At 48.0% G+C, this 15,737-nt stretch overlaps 1 protein-coding gene across 9 annotated transcripts in view; it reads left to right on the top strand.

The window, feature by feature from the left end:
• The first annotated feature begins 6,511 nt into the window (after positions 1 to 6,511).
• The window catches only part of PPP2R5C (protein phosphatase 2 regulatory subunit B'gamma), a 167,994-nt gene continuing 158,768 nt past the window's right edge, over positions 6,512 to 15,737 (top strand). For 3 of the 9 annotated variants that reach the window (XM_031667825.1, XM_031667827.1, XM_031667831.1), the window contains exons 1-2: positions 6,588 to 6,694; positions 8,650 to 8,715. In XM_031667825.1, coding sequence (XP_031523685.1) covers positions 6,653 to 6,694; positions 8,650 to 8,715 — 108 coding nt within the window. In that variant the 5' untranslated portion in view covers positions 6,588 to 6,652. Of the gene's footprint in view, positions 6,695 to 7,465; positions 7,660 to 8,649; positions 8,716 to 15,737 lie in introns of those variants that run through there. The other 6 variants (XM_031667829.1, XM_031667826.1, XM_031667837.1 and 3 more) reach the window with 5 other exon arrangements.

Raw genomic sequence — 15,737 nt, 5'->3', positions numbered from 1 at the left:
ACCTGAGCACTATCACCCGGCCCTGGTGGTTAAAATAATAATAATAATATTAACCCATGACCAAAACTACTTGTGTTATCTGTGAATTACAGACATTGTATGAGAAATCACTGTAAAACTTTTGGTTCTGTTAACTGATGCATGTGGCCCCCAGTCACATTCCCCATGCTTGCTCAATCTATCGTAACCCTTTCATGTGGACCCCGTAGAGTCGTAAGCCCTTAAAAGGGCCAGGAATTTCTTTCTCAGGGAGCTTGGCTCTTAAGACACAAGTCTGCCAAAGCTCCCAGCCAAATAAACCTCTTCCTTCTTTAATCCGGTGTCTGATGAGTTTTGTCTGTGGCTCGTCCTGCTACAACAGCAGCATTATTCACAATAGCCAAGAGGTGGAAGCATCCAAAGTGTCCACCTACAGATGACTGAATAAAAAATACAATACATGAATATTCATACAATGGAATAGCAGCCTTAAAAAGGAAGGAAATTATGACATATACTACAACATGGATGAACCTTGAGGATATTATGCTAAGTGAAATAAGCCAATCGCAAAATGACAAATACTGCATAATTCCACATTTGAGGCACCTGGAGTAGTCAGTCATTGAGACAGAAAGTAGAATGGTGGTTGCCAGGGGCTGGAGAGGGGCAATGAGGAGCGGTTTGGTTGGAACAGATATCAGTTTGTGAAGATGAAAGTTCCATAGGTGGATGGTGGTGATGTTTGCACAACAACGTGAATGTACTTAATGTCTTAGAACTATACACTTAAAAATGTTAAGATGGTAAATTTTATGCTGTATGTATTTTGTCATAATTCTACAAAATTAAAGGCAGTTTCATTAGTTCTCTGTTATAACTTGGATGCCAGTTCATGCAGAAAGGCAATCTCTTCAGGTCTGCCAGGATGGAGTGGTGACCTGGAAGAGAATCCTGTTCACTGGAGCAGGGGGCTGCTCTCTTTCGAAGATGCAGTGGAGGTTTTCTCTTTCTCCACATGAAGGGCAGGAAAGATGACAATGGCAGGGGGTGGGGGATAGGCAGTGAAGTGCATTCAGCAAACTGTGGAGTTCCATCCAGACCAAGAAATTCTCCTTAAATGAAGTCTGTGGCACAGTTCTGGCTTCCATGCCCACTGTTTTCTGTGATGCTCTTGGTAACCAGCAGAGAGGGCAGGGCATGTTGTGTCACATCTGCTTTTCGTGAGTTTAGACCAGGGGTTCTCCACCTCGGCACTAGTGTCTTTTGGGCCAGAGGATTCTGTTGTGTGTGGCTGTCCCGTGCATTGTTGGATATATAGCGGCATCCCTGGTTTCTACCCACTAGATGCCGGTAGCCCTCCCCCCCACCCAGTTGTGACAATCAAAAATGTCTCCCGACATCACCAGTGTCCCCTGGGGGGCAGAATCACTCCTGTTTCAGAACCATTAGGTTAAAGGTTTTGAGACGCACACAGAGTCTGCACAAACCCAAGTCTTCTAATTCCAGATCTCCCATTCTGCCATGACACCAAGTTATTCTCCACCTAAGGCCACCTTGACAGCCACTCCCCACCCTTCTCCTCCCTAGAGCAGGACATCAAGGGATGCCTCACTGGGCTTCCTGGCTCTCTGGCTCAAGTGGGTCAGCAAAATGGGAGCCACTGGTGAGAGAGAGGAGGGGAGAAGCGAGAGGGTGGGGTGTGTCTTCACCTGTCCTGGCCTCCATCCCTGCACACCGATGGGGACTATGACAATGAGTTGGCTATACCAGGCTTTGGCATGACCTCTGCCTCCCTCTGCCCAGTGATGCCTGGGAACAAGGGCAGCTCCCACAGCCACTGCCCCTGCCTGCTTCCCACTCCCTCGTCCCTGGCGTGGCCTTTGCATGCCTCTGTGCATGGACCTTTGATTCATTTATTTCCAATTAAATCCTCTGACTGGGTCATCTGTTCCAGCCTGTTAAAACCATCACCCAAACTTAGGACAAGAACTGAAAGTCAGCAGGTGAACACGCTGCAGCTGATTATCCACACCCTCCCTTCCAGCAAGCTCTCTGCTGCTCTATTGAATATGTCTCCTCTCTCTGAAAGCCCCCAATCCTGCTCGCTAATGCTCTTACGGTGCGCTTCTCCCGCCACCTTGGGTTAAGTTATTTCTGTCCTGTCTTATCTCCTCCACTGGACTTGGGGATTTGGGAGGAAAAAAGAAAGGGATTGTATTTCACTCCATGTATATGAAAATGAATTATTTTGTGTTGTTTTCCATTTTTCTTCAATACTTGGATACAAAATTGTATTAAGACATTTTTAGAATTATTTTGAACTTCCACAGTTTTTAGAATAATCTATGAAATTTTCAGTTTTTGAAACTTTCACAGATTTCTTTCTACCTTTTGGATCTCATTGGGAAAGTACTCCAGGCACCTGCAGCATTTATTCCCATCTGTTGGGGACTAACTGGCTCGTGGCATTTTTTCAAAGCTCTACAGGGGCCAAACGAGATGCTTGGCTTAGTCTAATAAGCTCTCTGGGTGCCCTTGTGCCTGAAAGAACTAACTTTTGGGTATTTTCTTGGACTCCTCAGAACCAAATGGCACCTCACTTCAAATCATGGTCCACTTGTTAAACTTACTGAGTGCTTGATACATGCCCAGAGTGTGATCTGCACTCAATATATGGATAATTAATTCAAATGTAATCTGACTTAACATACTCTGTACTCCAACTCTGCAGACAAATTTGTAGTGGAAGGAGTCTGGTGCATGAATAAATAGATACAAATTCAGTACAAAATACGTGTTTCATGACATTTTTGTGGAAAGGAAGTGAGGAAAGTTGGGAGGAGCAGATGTGATGAACATCTAGTTTTTGGGGAGGCCTCAGGGATGCCCGAAAGGAAATCACTACCCAATCCAGGTAGCCCTGGTCTAGGAGAGGTGAGGAGGAGGGGCTGGGGAGCTAGTGATACAGACAGAGGAGGGCCCATAAGCACACTACAAAGCTGGAGAAAGACAGCAGTTAAAGAAAAGTGGCATAAAGTCAGAAACAAGTCTGAGATGCAACAGTGTCTTGCTCTGTCACCCAGGCTGGAGTTCAGCAGCATGATCATGGCTCACTGCAGCCTCCATCTGCAGTGATGGCTCAAGCAATCCTCCTGCCTCAGCTTCCTGAGTGGCTGGGACCACAGATGCGTGCCACAACGCCCAGGCTGCTCTTGAACTTCTGGGCTCAAGGAATCCTCCCAGCTTGGCCTCCCAAAGTGCTGGGATTATAGGTGTCAGCTACCACACCCAGCTAGAATTAGTTTCTTTAAACGCTAGGCACTGAGTCACACAGAATGCCTGAGACATGATCATTGCCCCTAGGAAACTCAGCTGAAAATCCAAGTATGCAAGACTGCCTGGATGCCCAGAAGGCCTAGGAACGACATCAAGAAACCTAAGCCCATGGGCCAGTGTCTGTGAGAGCCAAGAGAGAAGATTTCTGGGCAGGGTGACCAAAGTTGTAGCCTGGCGGGCAGGGCAGATCCACACCAGCCTCAGAGGAACAGGCAGGGCCAGCTGTGCTGCAGGCATCTTCATAGAGAAGACGCAGGAAGGGTTTCTGAGGGCAGACACAGGGAAGGGTGCAGGGCTGATTCTGAGTCAAGGGCCACCTTCTCTCTGCGCTGCTCATATGCGCCACTTATGTTATCCAGAGCGAAGCAGTGAACATTGTAGGGCTGTGGCTGGTGGCTGCAGTGAGGCCAAAGACCTCAGTCCTGTGGGAACCTCTCTGATCCTCCAGAGACCTCAGGGACACAAATAAAGCAATCCAACGTACAGAGAAGACAGACATGGAAAAAGTATGTTTGAGTTTTTAGAGACTGTATTAGTCCATTCTTGCATCACTATACACAAATACCTGAGATTGGGTAATTTATAAAGAAAAGAGGTTTAATTGGCTCATGGTTCTGCAAGCTGTACAGGAAGCATGGTGCTGGCATCTGCTCGGCTTCTGGTGAAGCCTCAGGGAGTTTTCGCTCAAGGTGGAAGGCAAAGGGGGAGCAGGCACTTCACATGGTGAAAGCAGGCTCAAGGTGGGGGGAGGTGCCACATACTTTTAAACAACTAGATCTCATGTGAACGCCAAGCGAGAGCTCACTTATCACCAAAGGGATGGCCCAAGCCGTTCATGAGGCATCTGCCTCCGTGATCCAAACACCTCCCAGCAGGCCCACCTCCCACATCAGGGATTACATTTCAACATGGGATCTGGGTGGGGATAAATATCCTAACTATATCAGGGACCATCTCAAAAAAGTGTCCCAGAAGAGCAGGGGTTGGAAGAAAAGGAGTTTTGTGTGAATGCGAGCAGTGCCTTCATGCACATGGAATGTGGGGCCATCCTGGAAGAGGTAACCCTCAGCCACACACACAAGAACGCACCCAAGTGTGTGTGCACACACATGCACAGCCACATGATGGCTTTATATCCCATCTCAATAGCCTGTCCTGAATCCCTTCTTTTGGAAGCAGGAGCTATATCTATCTTTAGCGTTCCTGTAAATACCACAGCACTCAGGACACTGCATGAAACCCAGTGTCTTCTAGAGCAGTCGGTAACTGTCATTAAAGATGGTCCTCCCTAACGTGGGCAGATGAGGCCAGTCCAATGGCCGGCGAGGTACACATGCAGGTGTACAGGCAATGGTGTTGAGTCAGATTTCTCTGGTTACTATAGTTTCAAGGTCACTGGATGGTAACTAGGCAGCTTTGCTGGTACCTTGTCCCTGTGCTTTCCCTCAAACTCTAAACTGACCTGAGAAACCCCTAACCTGACATGCAACTAGTCCTCTATGCTATATTTCCAGTTGCCATCTTGGACACCTCTACCTACCTTTTGCGGACACAGCGATGTGTCCCAAACTGCAGTCTTGTTCCCTTGCAAACATGCCCTCCACTTGCATCCCTTCCTCACCATTCACTGTGCTGCCCAAACTACAAGCATGAGCATTCGCCTTTTATCCTCGATTCTGGCTCTCTGTCGCGTCAGCGATCCTTCCCCGTGTTGCTGTGGAGATGCTTCCCCGGCACCTACCTGAACCATAGCTGGATGCTGATTGCTCTTTCTGCCTCCTGCTTTTACTCCCACCCTCACCTCCTTCTCCACACTCCTACCACCGATGTCTTCTAAAATGCAAATGTGAGTACATCACTCCCCACTGCAGTATCTGTCAGTGACCCTGAAATGCATTCAAAAAGAAGTACAATATGTTGGCAAGGTCTACCAGTCTTAATTCAGCGTCGTTGTTCCTTCAGTCTAATCTCTGGCCATAACAAAACGTCCTGTGCAGTGCTCTGTCATGCTTCCAAGCCTGACCCCCCTCATCCCAGTCCTGCAGATTTGTCACGTCATGTCCTTCTGATTGCTGGTTTTCTTCTGTTTCCATGCAAGCATGTGAATTCCTTGAGGACAAGGGTAGTGCCTTGTTCACCATGAAATTTCTGGCATCATGCTTTGCACATAATAGTTATCCAACAAATGTGGGTCGAATGAATGAATTGTATGCAATACCAGATCAGGAGCTATGATACAAGTATTTTGGTGGCATAGGCTTGTCTCAGAGAAGCCTCTAAGCCTCCCTAAGAGTTCATGGCCATAAACCAATAGTTTCAGAGCTACTCCTTTTTTGATATGGATATATCTTGGGCTTATTAAATTGAAAGCATGTATTTTATTTTTAAAATGTTATTAAGTTAACTAGGGGCATCGCTCCATCCTCAAAATTGTTTTGGAGACACCATTAACCCACCTAAATTATTAATTTAAAAAAGCCATTTATTCCACACAAATAGCTGTTTGAGGCTGTCCTGCTTACCTACAGATATTCGTCTAAGAGCCCATAGACATTCAGACACCCGCAAACACAACTTACTTTCTGGACCTCCCACAACATTCTTCACTTTAGATCTTTTTTTTCTTATCCCCTGTCTTTCAGCTTTCCCATTGCAGAACTGCTGAGAATAATCGAAAATGCTCTGCCTGGCAACTTCCAAGAACAAAACCCCAGGGACTAAGAGAATGCAGTGATTTTTAAGCTGCCAGTTAAGATGTAGCTCCTTCATCATCACAGGTGAAGCACCAATGCCTCTCGCACGTGAAATCCGTACACTCCTAGAGTCTTACTACCTAATGCATTTCCGCAATCCGGGACGCCTGTCATTAGCGTCTCCAATAGTTCTGGGAACGAGGTGGACTGCGGAAGTACTGTATTAAAAAGTTAACGTTTTTCCCTGGGACACCCTCTCCTCACAGCTATTAACGAGGTGACAGAAATCAGGTGACTCCCAGTCATCATGCAGAGGTTTCCTTACCATTTACGATCCAGTCAAATTAAAGAATAAAAATAAAATCCTATTGGCGCAGCGGCCACCAAGTCTTCGAGGCCTGGCCTCAGTGGGCGGGGCCGAGGCCGGAGGAGAGGGGCGCACGAGTGGGCGTGACCTCGCGGAAGGAGCTGCGGAGGGCGGGGCCAACGGGGAGCGGCGCGGCTGTCGGGTGGGTGGGACCTCGCCGGAAGAGCTGCGGAGGGCGGGACCAACCAGGAAAGGGCGGGGCTGTCGGGTAGGCGGGACCTTACGAGAGAAACTGCGGAGGGCGGGACCAACTAGGGAGGGGCGGGCCTGTCGGATGGGCGAGACCTCGAGGGAGGATCTACGGAAGGTGGAGCTGGTGAGGGGAGGGGCTAGTCAAGAGGAGGAGCCGGTCGAGGGGAGGGGCTGGTCGAGGGGAGGGGTTGGTCGAGGGGAGGAGCCGGTCGAGAGGGGGGGGCGGGGGAGGGGAGGGGGGGGGGGGGGGGCGGGGTGGGGGGGAGGAGAGGGGAGGGAAGGGGAGGGGAGGCGGGGCCTAGCGGGGTCCTGCGAAACAGCCGCTCTCTCGGTTCCCGGGCCTCTCTGTGCGCCTCAGTGCAAAGCGTGCGGGGCACTCTTGACTGCAGCGAGACCTGCGGTGGTGAGGGGGCGAGGCCAGGAGGCCACGGTTCACGCCTCGCCGGCTGCAGAAGTTGTTGCCATACATTTCAAATGTGCATTTCCTACGTCTCACGCTCTGTCTTGCGCCTCCACAGCGGGCCACGGCCCTATCACCGCAATCGCAGCCACACGCTCCCTCCCCTGACTTGGCTCGGCTCTGCTCTGCGGCCAGGCCCGTGCCCTGAGGCCGCGGCCTGCCTTAGGCCGGCTCGCGGCGACTCGCGACGGAGAGCGCGGGTGTGAACGGGTCGCGCGGAGAGGGTGGGGGGAGCGGGGAGCGTTAGGGCACGTGGGGGCGCGTCGACCAATGGCAGGGCGCAGTTGAGGGCAGCGGGCCGGGCCCGGGCGCGGGGGCGGGGCGAGAGGCGAGCAGGCGGGGCGCGGGCGGCCGGCCGGGGTGGGAGGGGCGGGCGGGCCGGCTGGGGAGGGCGGAGACGCTGCCGCTGCCGCCGCCGCTGCCGCCGCTGCCGCCGCGGCTGCCGCAGCCTTTGGGAGCCTGAAAAGGGGAAGCGAGAGCGAGCGAACGACTCCCAGTCCCCGGCGGCGGCGGCGGCGGTGGTGGCGGTGGCCAGCGGACGGCTGGGGCAAGCAGGCAGGCGGCGGCAGGGGCGGCGGCGGCGGAGGTGGCCCGCTCCAGCCATGCCGAATAAAAACAAGAAGGAGAAAGTGAGTCCGGGCCCGGCCGCGGGACGGAGGTAGCGGGGAGGGACTGCCGCGGGAGGGCGCGACGGCACCGGGGTCCTGCGCCCGGGCCCCAGCTCAGCCTCCCCGCCCGACACCGCGGGCTCCCCGTCCCCGAGGGCGGCCGGGCCAGGCATACCCTGGCTTCTCTCGCCCTCAAGCCTGGTGGGGGCGGGGAGCCCGGGGATCGCGCCGGAACCGCGGGGCCCAGGCCCGGGCCGCGGGGACCTTCGTGACGGGCCGGGGTTGAGCGTGGAGGGAGGGCGCGGCTCGGGGAGAGGGTCGGAGGGGCGCCGGCCCCCGACAGCGCGCCGTGGGCCTGGGCGGGCAGGTGCGGCCGCCGAGGGGTTTCGCAGCCTCGCAGTCTCCCGGAAAGGAGCTTCAGGGATGGGGGCTGTAGACTCCTGGGGAGGGACCCCTGGACGGGGGAAAGGGAGCGGGAAGGGGCCCCGCTGAAAGCTGGTAAGGAATTCTGTGCCGCCCCAGAGGGACGCTCTGAGGCTCTCAAACACTATTATTATCCTGGGTGGCGGCGGCGGTGAGGGCTGCGAGCAAGGGTGCTGCGTTTGCATTCGAGGGGGGCGGGTATGTTTCTGCTTCAGGTGGAGCTCTGTAGCGTTTCATTATCACCCCAGAAATCCTCACTCATAGGGTTTAGGGTGGGAAGGAAGAAAGGGATGTGATATGGATCTCAAAATGCCAGCAGCACTGTGTAAAATTGGATATATCTGTTTTCTGCTTGAAGTTTTCAACCTCAAATGCAGATAAAACGAAAGGAATCTGAATGGGGGGTGGGGGGCATTGCACTGCTGGAATCCTAAACAATGTGATATAGAATTTCCTAATGGGATGAATTAAAAATATCAGAAGCTCCGTTAAGTTGTATAAATCACTTTTAAAACTGCATTTGGCTTATCTGATGTTTACCTGTCTAAAAAGTGAGAAGACTAATTGCCTTTGCTTGATGTTTACCAGGAATCACCAAAAGCAGGGAAGAGTGGAAAAAGTTCAAAAGAAGGACAAGACACAGTAGAATCAGAGGTAACTGTCATCAAATATTGACTTTGTATTTCATACACAGCTTTTAACTTAAGGTAGAAAAACTGAGAGTGATAAAGCCTAGAATCTTCTAAAATGCTTCTCTCTGTGAGGTTGTTTTTTTTTGTGGTGTCTTTCATAACCCTCAATTTTAGTTGTTTAGGTATTTACTGTTTTGCTTTGGAAAACTATTAATGATTTTATGAAAATTGTGCTTGCCTATGGAGTTGGTTTGTGGGTCTTTTGGGGGTATTTTGTTTGTTTGTTTTTGAGACTGGGTCTCACTTTGTCACCCAGGCTGGAGTGCAGTGGCTCAATCTCTGCTCACTGCTACCCCTCACCTCCCAGGCTCAAGTGATCCTCTTACCTCAGCCTCCCAAGTAGCTGGGACCACAGGCACATGCCCCCACATGCAGCTAATTTTTTTTTTTTTTAATGGAGTCTCACTCTGCCACCCAAGCTGGAGTGCAGTGGCTCGATCTCGGCTCACTGCAACTTCTGCCTCCTGAGTTCAAGCGATTCTCCTGCCTCAGCCTCCTGAGTAGCTGGGATTACAGGTGCCCACCACCATACCCGGCTAATTTTTGTATTTTTATTAGAGATGGGGTTTCACCATGTTGGTCAGGCTGGTCTTGAACTCCTGACCTTGTGACCTGCCCACCTCAGCCTCCCAAAGTGCTGGAATTATAGGCCTGAGCCACTGTGCCCAGCCTGGAACTGGTATTTTTAAGTTCATTTCCCACACCTCAAACCCAGCAGCCCTCCTGTATAGGTTGGTGTTATGGGGTCTATGGTGGGTGTTGCTATGTTGCTTTTAGCTTTAGGGTCATCCCCCCACCACCGCCACTTCTTTGAAAGCTGCCAGGCGACTCAGTGGTTGGTTCTTTTTCTTCCATCACCTTTGTTTTCCTTCATACTATCTCTGCTACTGACGTCCTGGGCTAGCTCCCTATTTCTGTTGATGATTCCTTGGCCTCTTTCCCCCGTAATGTTGGTATTTGAAAAATTTACCTGATTTTGATATGTTATTGTTGTTCACATTCTGTATGTGTGTGTGTGCACGCCTGTGTGCGTGCACGCGCGTGCACTGGCCACTTGTGAATTCTTTGCTTCTTGGCTTTGGCCTCATTGAGCAACAGCTGGAATGCCAAGTGAGGACTGCATCTACTTGAACAAGGTTGATACTGTTCCTTCACACCGTGAAGTGCCTTCAGAGGATTTGCAGAGTCACCACTTTCCTTTGCCTTTTCTTCCTTGTGACTTATTGTTGAACTGGAGCACCTGGGGCCAAGGGTTCAGGAGCTGCGTGGACCCAGGCAGAGCTGATGGGTCCTTTTGAATCCATGGGTAGCAGATAATTGGCTTAATAGAGTGTCATTTCTCCAGAGCTGGATCATTGAGGTCCCAGTCTTATCACAAACGACATTTATTTGCCAGTGTCAGACTTCCTCCTGTAAGCCAAATTAGAATGAGTTCAGTTCTGTCTGGGAGGCACAGTGAACTGGCGATGATCTGCAGTGGACTTTTTTTTAGCTCTGCGTTCTCTCTTTTCTATCACTTGGTGTATTCTGAACCTCCCTCCTCTTCAGCAGGTGGTTTATTCCAGCAAATCTGTTGCCCTCCCCAAAGCAAAAAGCATAAATCCAAAAGATTCCTTAAATGTCAATAGTTAGGATCATTTGTGCCAGTCTGTCCCTCCCTGTCTTTATAGCAGACAACTGAGGTTTACTATGCCATGCTTGGATTTCACTTGCTTATTTCTTCCCTGTCACCCTTTTGACTAAATTCATTTAGATGAAGACGAAATGTAGGTGCTTCATGGAGGTGTATGCGATATGCCTTTTTTTTTTTTTTTGGTCTTTTGATCTTTCATTAAAACTGCTAAGATTTCTTCTCCCCATAACTTTCTTGCTAACGTACCTATATCCTCTTACTTTAGGGATATTCCTTATACAAAGGAGCATCAATGTGTATATTTCATTTATTCCTATTTTTAGTAGGAAGATCCTGGCTGTAAGGATGAATAATGTTAAGTTTAAACCTGAAAAGTCTGTCAGTAACTCAAAGATACCAAAACCACTACTATGTGAAATGTGTGTTTTGAAAGCAGTTTGCCAGCCATGTAAGACCTGCGGTGTAGCCTGCAGTGCCTGAGTATGATGCCCCACTTGTCTTTTTGTATTTTTTCTAGTGCTACTGTCTAAGAGCTGGAGCTACAGAGCTTGAAATTACCACTGAAAAATACTGAAATGTTGGGCCCTTCACTGCTTCCTCATAAGGATACCAGAGGCAACATGGCATATTAAGCTTGACACTTGGCAGATCACTGTGTAAATTGTTTTTCAGGAATACAAATTGGGACACTTCTGTTCATTTGACCTTTGAGTTGACCCTTAACTTTTTTATTATTGTTTTTTTTCCCCTCAGTCTTCAGCTGACTGCTTCACTTCTAGTTCCACCCACTTACCAAATATGATTGACTCATGCAGGTGAATTAAACCATTATTGCACACTTTTTCCCTCTCCTCTCTTTCAGTATTACTCTTAACTTGAATATTTTAACCTGAACGGTTTAAATAGGCTTGACAGTCCCATGCTGCTTTCAAGCCCTTTTATTTTATTTTATTTTATTTTTGAGACCGAGTTTTGCTCTTGTTCCCATGCTGGAGTGCAATGGCGTGATCTCGGCTCACTGCAGCCTCCACCTCCCGGGTTCAAGTGATCCTCCTGCCTCAGCCTCCCAAGTAGCTGGGATTACAGGCTCCCGCCACCATGCCCAGCTAATTTATGTGTGTGTGTGTGTGTATTTTTAGTAGAGACAGGGTTTTACCATGTTGGCCAGGCTAGTCTCAAACTCCTGACCTCAGGTGATCCTCCCACCTCAGCATCCCAAAGTGCTGGGATTACAGATGTGAGTCACCACGCACAGCCCCTTTCAAGCCTTTTAACATCATGTCACCTTCACAATGAGCAGTTGCTCCCATTACCCAGTGAACTCACCTTCTGATGGGACAGTTACCCTACTTGGGGCTTCACAGCCTTAAGAGATGTGCAAAGCAGGGACCTGCCCGGGGCAGAGCAGCCAGACGGCATGGAAATAATCCCAACAGAGAAAGCATTCAAGAAGCTGGCCTCTGGTTGACGTAACACACTACTTCAAGTATATGGCGAGTCCGTATAATAAAATCCTGCCTGGCTATTCTTCAGCCTCGTAGAAAGCAAGAAAGCAGGTGGCGTATGTTGCAGAACAATTCTTGGGTAGAACAAGGGGATATTTGATGGTTTGGGTTTTTCAGTAAGAAAGATAAAGTCCTGGAGTACAGGATAGAGTGGTAGAGTGGAAAATATTTCAGCCTGGGGGTTAGAAAATAAACATGCCGATTCTTGCTTTGTCATAAATGATGTCACCTAATTTGTGTGACCCTGTTTTGTCATCCCTAAAATGATTGGATGAGTTTAAGATTAGGCTCTTTTTAAATGTATGGGACAGATGGGGTGCTATCCTTCTTGAAAGACATTTTCCCTGCAGGTATGGCAGGCTGTATCTTTCAGTGTAGCAAAATTCTGTTAAAGGTCATAACTGCTGCCCTGTAACTTTTGCCTTATTCTAGAAACTTCTCTTTGAATGACATGTGTTGGTACATGTTTCTTCTCTTTCAGATAGAATGGTTAATTTTGACTTGTTGCTTATGTACATGTGTCCTGGAAATAAAAGTTTCTTCCCACTCCTTATTGCTGATTTATTTCATAGGAAGTCTAAGGAACGAGGCAACAAATGGGCTCATGGGTCACCTGAAGTTGGAAAATTCTGTGGAGATTAACAAAGGAGACTCACTTTTGAGCATCTGTTCTCAGTGGAACTTTCAAATCTGTGGGAACATAACTAGGCACATTTTCTGATTATTTAGAATGTTAATAAATTGCTCTGAGATTCCTCAAGTCCATTTTGTAAGATCAGACCATAGGTGGGTGTTGTTTCTTTTAAGTTTGTGTACTGTGTCCAATGTTACATTTTTAAAAGTGTTCATGCTTTTTGTAAAGTGATTTGTTTTAAACACATTAAAGGTTGTTTGAGTATTGTCATGTATTTTACACCTGCTTCAGCTGAGTTTTGTTTGAAAGTCTCTACAGCAACTCTTACATAATATCTGTTGCTGAAGAGAAAGAACAGTCCTCTCTCCAACTCCTTAGCTAGCTTTGCCACCTTCTACCTTTAGTAACAACTTTTTTCCTGTTATAATCTCTCCCTTTACATTCCGGTGCCACCACTCTGATGGTCTAGACCTAGGGAGACTGACAGTCGCCTTGGGTCACATAGGCGCTAGGCGAGGAGTAATTTTTTTAGAAATTAAAACTGAAATTTAAAAAATATTTATCTAATAATACACCCATTAAATGTTAACAACATTTTTATGAAAAATATCTTTGCAAGAAATACTCCTTCTTTTCACAGTCTCTGTAGCAAGTTTTCACCTGAGTTAGTGGGAGGAAGACAAGGACAGTCCTTTTGTTCGGTATGACCCCTCCAAGGAGGGCTCCTGACACCCTGTAGGCTCACTTCTGAGCTTGGGGCTTGCGCTAGAACCTCCCATGCCTTCGCTTCCATCAGTCTTTTCCCAACTTTTTCCATATAACCCTAAGCTGAACTTCAGTGAAACCCAGAGAAGACCAAGAGAAATAATACTTTAAAAATCTTTTTGAAATTCATATGTAATGATTATGGAGCAAATGGAATCCTTTGCTTTTAATTGCCGCGTCTTGGCTTACTCTTCCCAGCGCCTCCCCATGGTCTTTCCTTAGAGCCCAGGGGCATGGGAAAGAGGTGCTGCAGGGCGGATCCATCCCCCATGGCCACTGCAGCCCAGCGCAGCCCCGAGCTTTGGGGTTGTTAGCAGGCAGCTGTCCTGAGCTTGCTGCCCTTGGGGCATGAGAGAGTGGTGGGTTCTTCCTTAAGTGGCTCCCTCCTCTAGCCCCCATTCCCGTCCTACATCACAAGCTGCAAGGTCGGTAGACCCCAGGTACCTCCTTTGTGACCTCCACCGCTCTAGACCAAGGGTTCCAAACGGAATACTTGACTGTGGGGCGATGTTTTGTCGCGGGGCTGCCCAGTGGCCCTGTACTTTGTAGGACATTCACCAGCGTCCCGGGCCTTACCCCTCAATGCCAGTGGCCCACGGGCCCCACCAAGTGTGACAACCAAAATGCCTCCAGACATTGCCTAACATCTCCTGGAGGATCAAATCGCCCCCTGTTGAGCCACTGCACTATGGAGTATGTACATTTGCTTACAAACCATGCCTGGCACATATACATCTCAGCACTGTATTTCCTTTAGAACAGCAGTGAGTGCTTACACAGAAGGGGGATCACTCCTTTATACTCTTCAAAATGATCGAGCACCCAAAGAGCTTTTATTTAGTGGGTTATGTATATATACTGATATTTTTCCTTAGAAATTAAAGCTGAAAGTTTTTAAATAGTTCAGCTAATAATAACAATAACACCCATCACATGTCGGCATAAAAAACATTTATGTGGAAAGAATTTTTTTTTTAATTTGCTGAGAAAAGTGGCATGGCTCTGTTTTTGCAAATCTCTTTAACATCTGGCTCTGTCGAAGGTAGCTGTCTGCCCCTGCACGCAAGCTGTTCTGATTTTGTATGTGTAGCCTGTGAAAAACTCCCCATAATGACACTTTAAAGGGCAAATCACGTCTTCATGTTATCATAAAAGCAGTTTTGACCTTGTGGACCCCTGAAAGGGTCAAGGGACACCCTCCGGTCCCCAGACCACACTTTGAGAACCACTGTTTTAGAATACTCTTCCCCCATCCTCTGCTGGCCATCTGACTCCTTTCATTGTTTTTTTTGTGTGTGGGTTTTTTTTTTTTTTTTTTGAGATGGAGTCTCGCTGTGTCACCCAGGCTGGAGTGCAGTGGCGCAATCTTGGCTCACTGCAAGCTCTGCCTCCCAGGTTCATGCCATTCTCCTGCCTCAGCCTCCCAAGTAGCTGGGACTACAGGCGCCTGCCACCACACCCAGCTCATTTTTTTGTATTTTTAGTAGAGATGGGGTTTCACCATGTTAGCCAGGATGGTCTGGATCGCCTGACCTTGTGATCTGCCCTCCTCAGCCTCCCAAAGTGCTGGGATTATAGGCATGAGCCACCGTGCCCGGCCCCTTTCATCTTTGTAGCTCCAACTTAAGCTCATCTATCCAGAAACGTCAGTGAAGCTGTTTCTCACCATCTTGGACTATGCGTTTTCCATCTTTTAAATGCTTATAGCAATTACTTACTAGACCAGTGGCTGGCTGTGCATAGTTCTCTGCCACGTATCCTGTGTTAGATGACCTTTGTTCCCCTGTGACTTGCCTTCCTAGCTACATTCAGTCTTCGAAGGCATCAGTTGAGTTTGATTCTTCTTTGATCTTGCCGTATATATTAGGACCTAGAGTCAAGAAGTATTGAGTTGGTGGGTTCTGAAAGTACTGAAAAGGAGAGCTTCAAATCAGTTAGGTTGCTGATTTTTCTGATACTGTAAATTAGCAACAACAATAAAACAACTTGTTTATTAAGAGGCTTATATATCACTTTTTTGATCCAATAAGGGAATTTTAATGTAGAATTTTTATTCAGTGTAATTCATTTTAAATAAATAACATTATTCTAAAGCAGAAGATTGTGGTATTTAGGTCTTTTTCTAATGTCTGGTGAAAAATTTAAAAACTAGAGTATTTTGGTTTTTTCTTAGTTTTCTTTTACATACTTAGTGGAAAAAAGTGTAGTCTCATAAGATCTTGGTTAAAAGGTCAGTGGTAAAAAGTATAACCTCATAAGATCTTATTTTAATTAAAGCATTTCAAAATAGGATTTCCATTTAAATACAGTTACGCATCGCTTAATGAGGGGGGTACATTCTGAGAGCTCCGCTGTTAGGCGATGTTGTCATTTTGTAAACATGATGGCATGTGCTTAACACAAACAGGTGGTACAGTCTGCTACACACCTAGGGCCTAGGGAATAGC

This window comes from Papio anubis, chromosome 7 (genome assembly GCF_008728515.1).
Source record: "Papio anubis isolate 15944 chromosome 7, Panubis1.0, whole genome shotgun sequence".
NCBI classification, from domain to species: Eukaryota; Metazoa; Chordata; class Mammalia; order Primates; family Cercopithecidae; genus Papio; species Papio anubis.
Note: the sequence above shows the minus strand (reverse complement) of the source record. Positions and strands in the feature narration are given on the sequence as shown.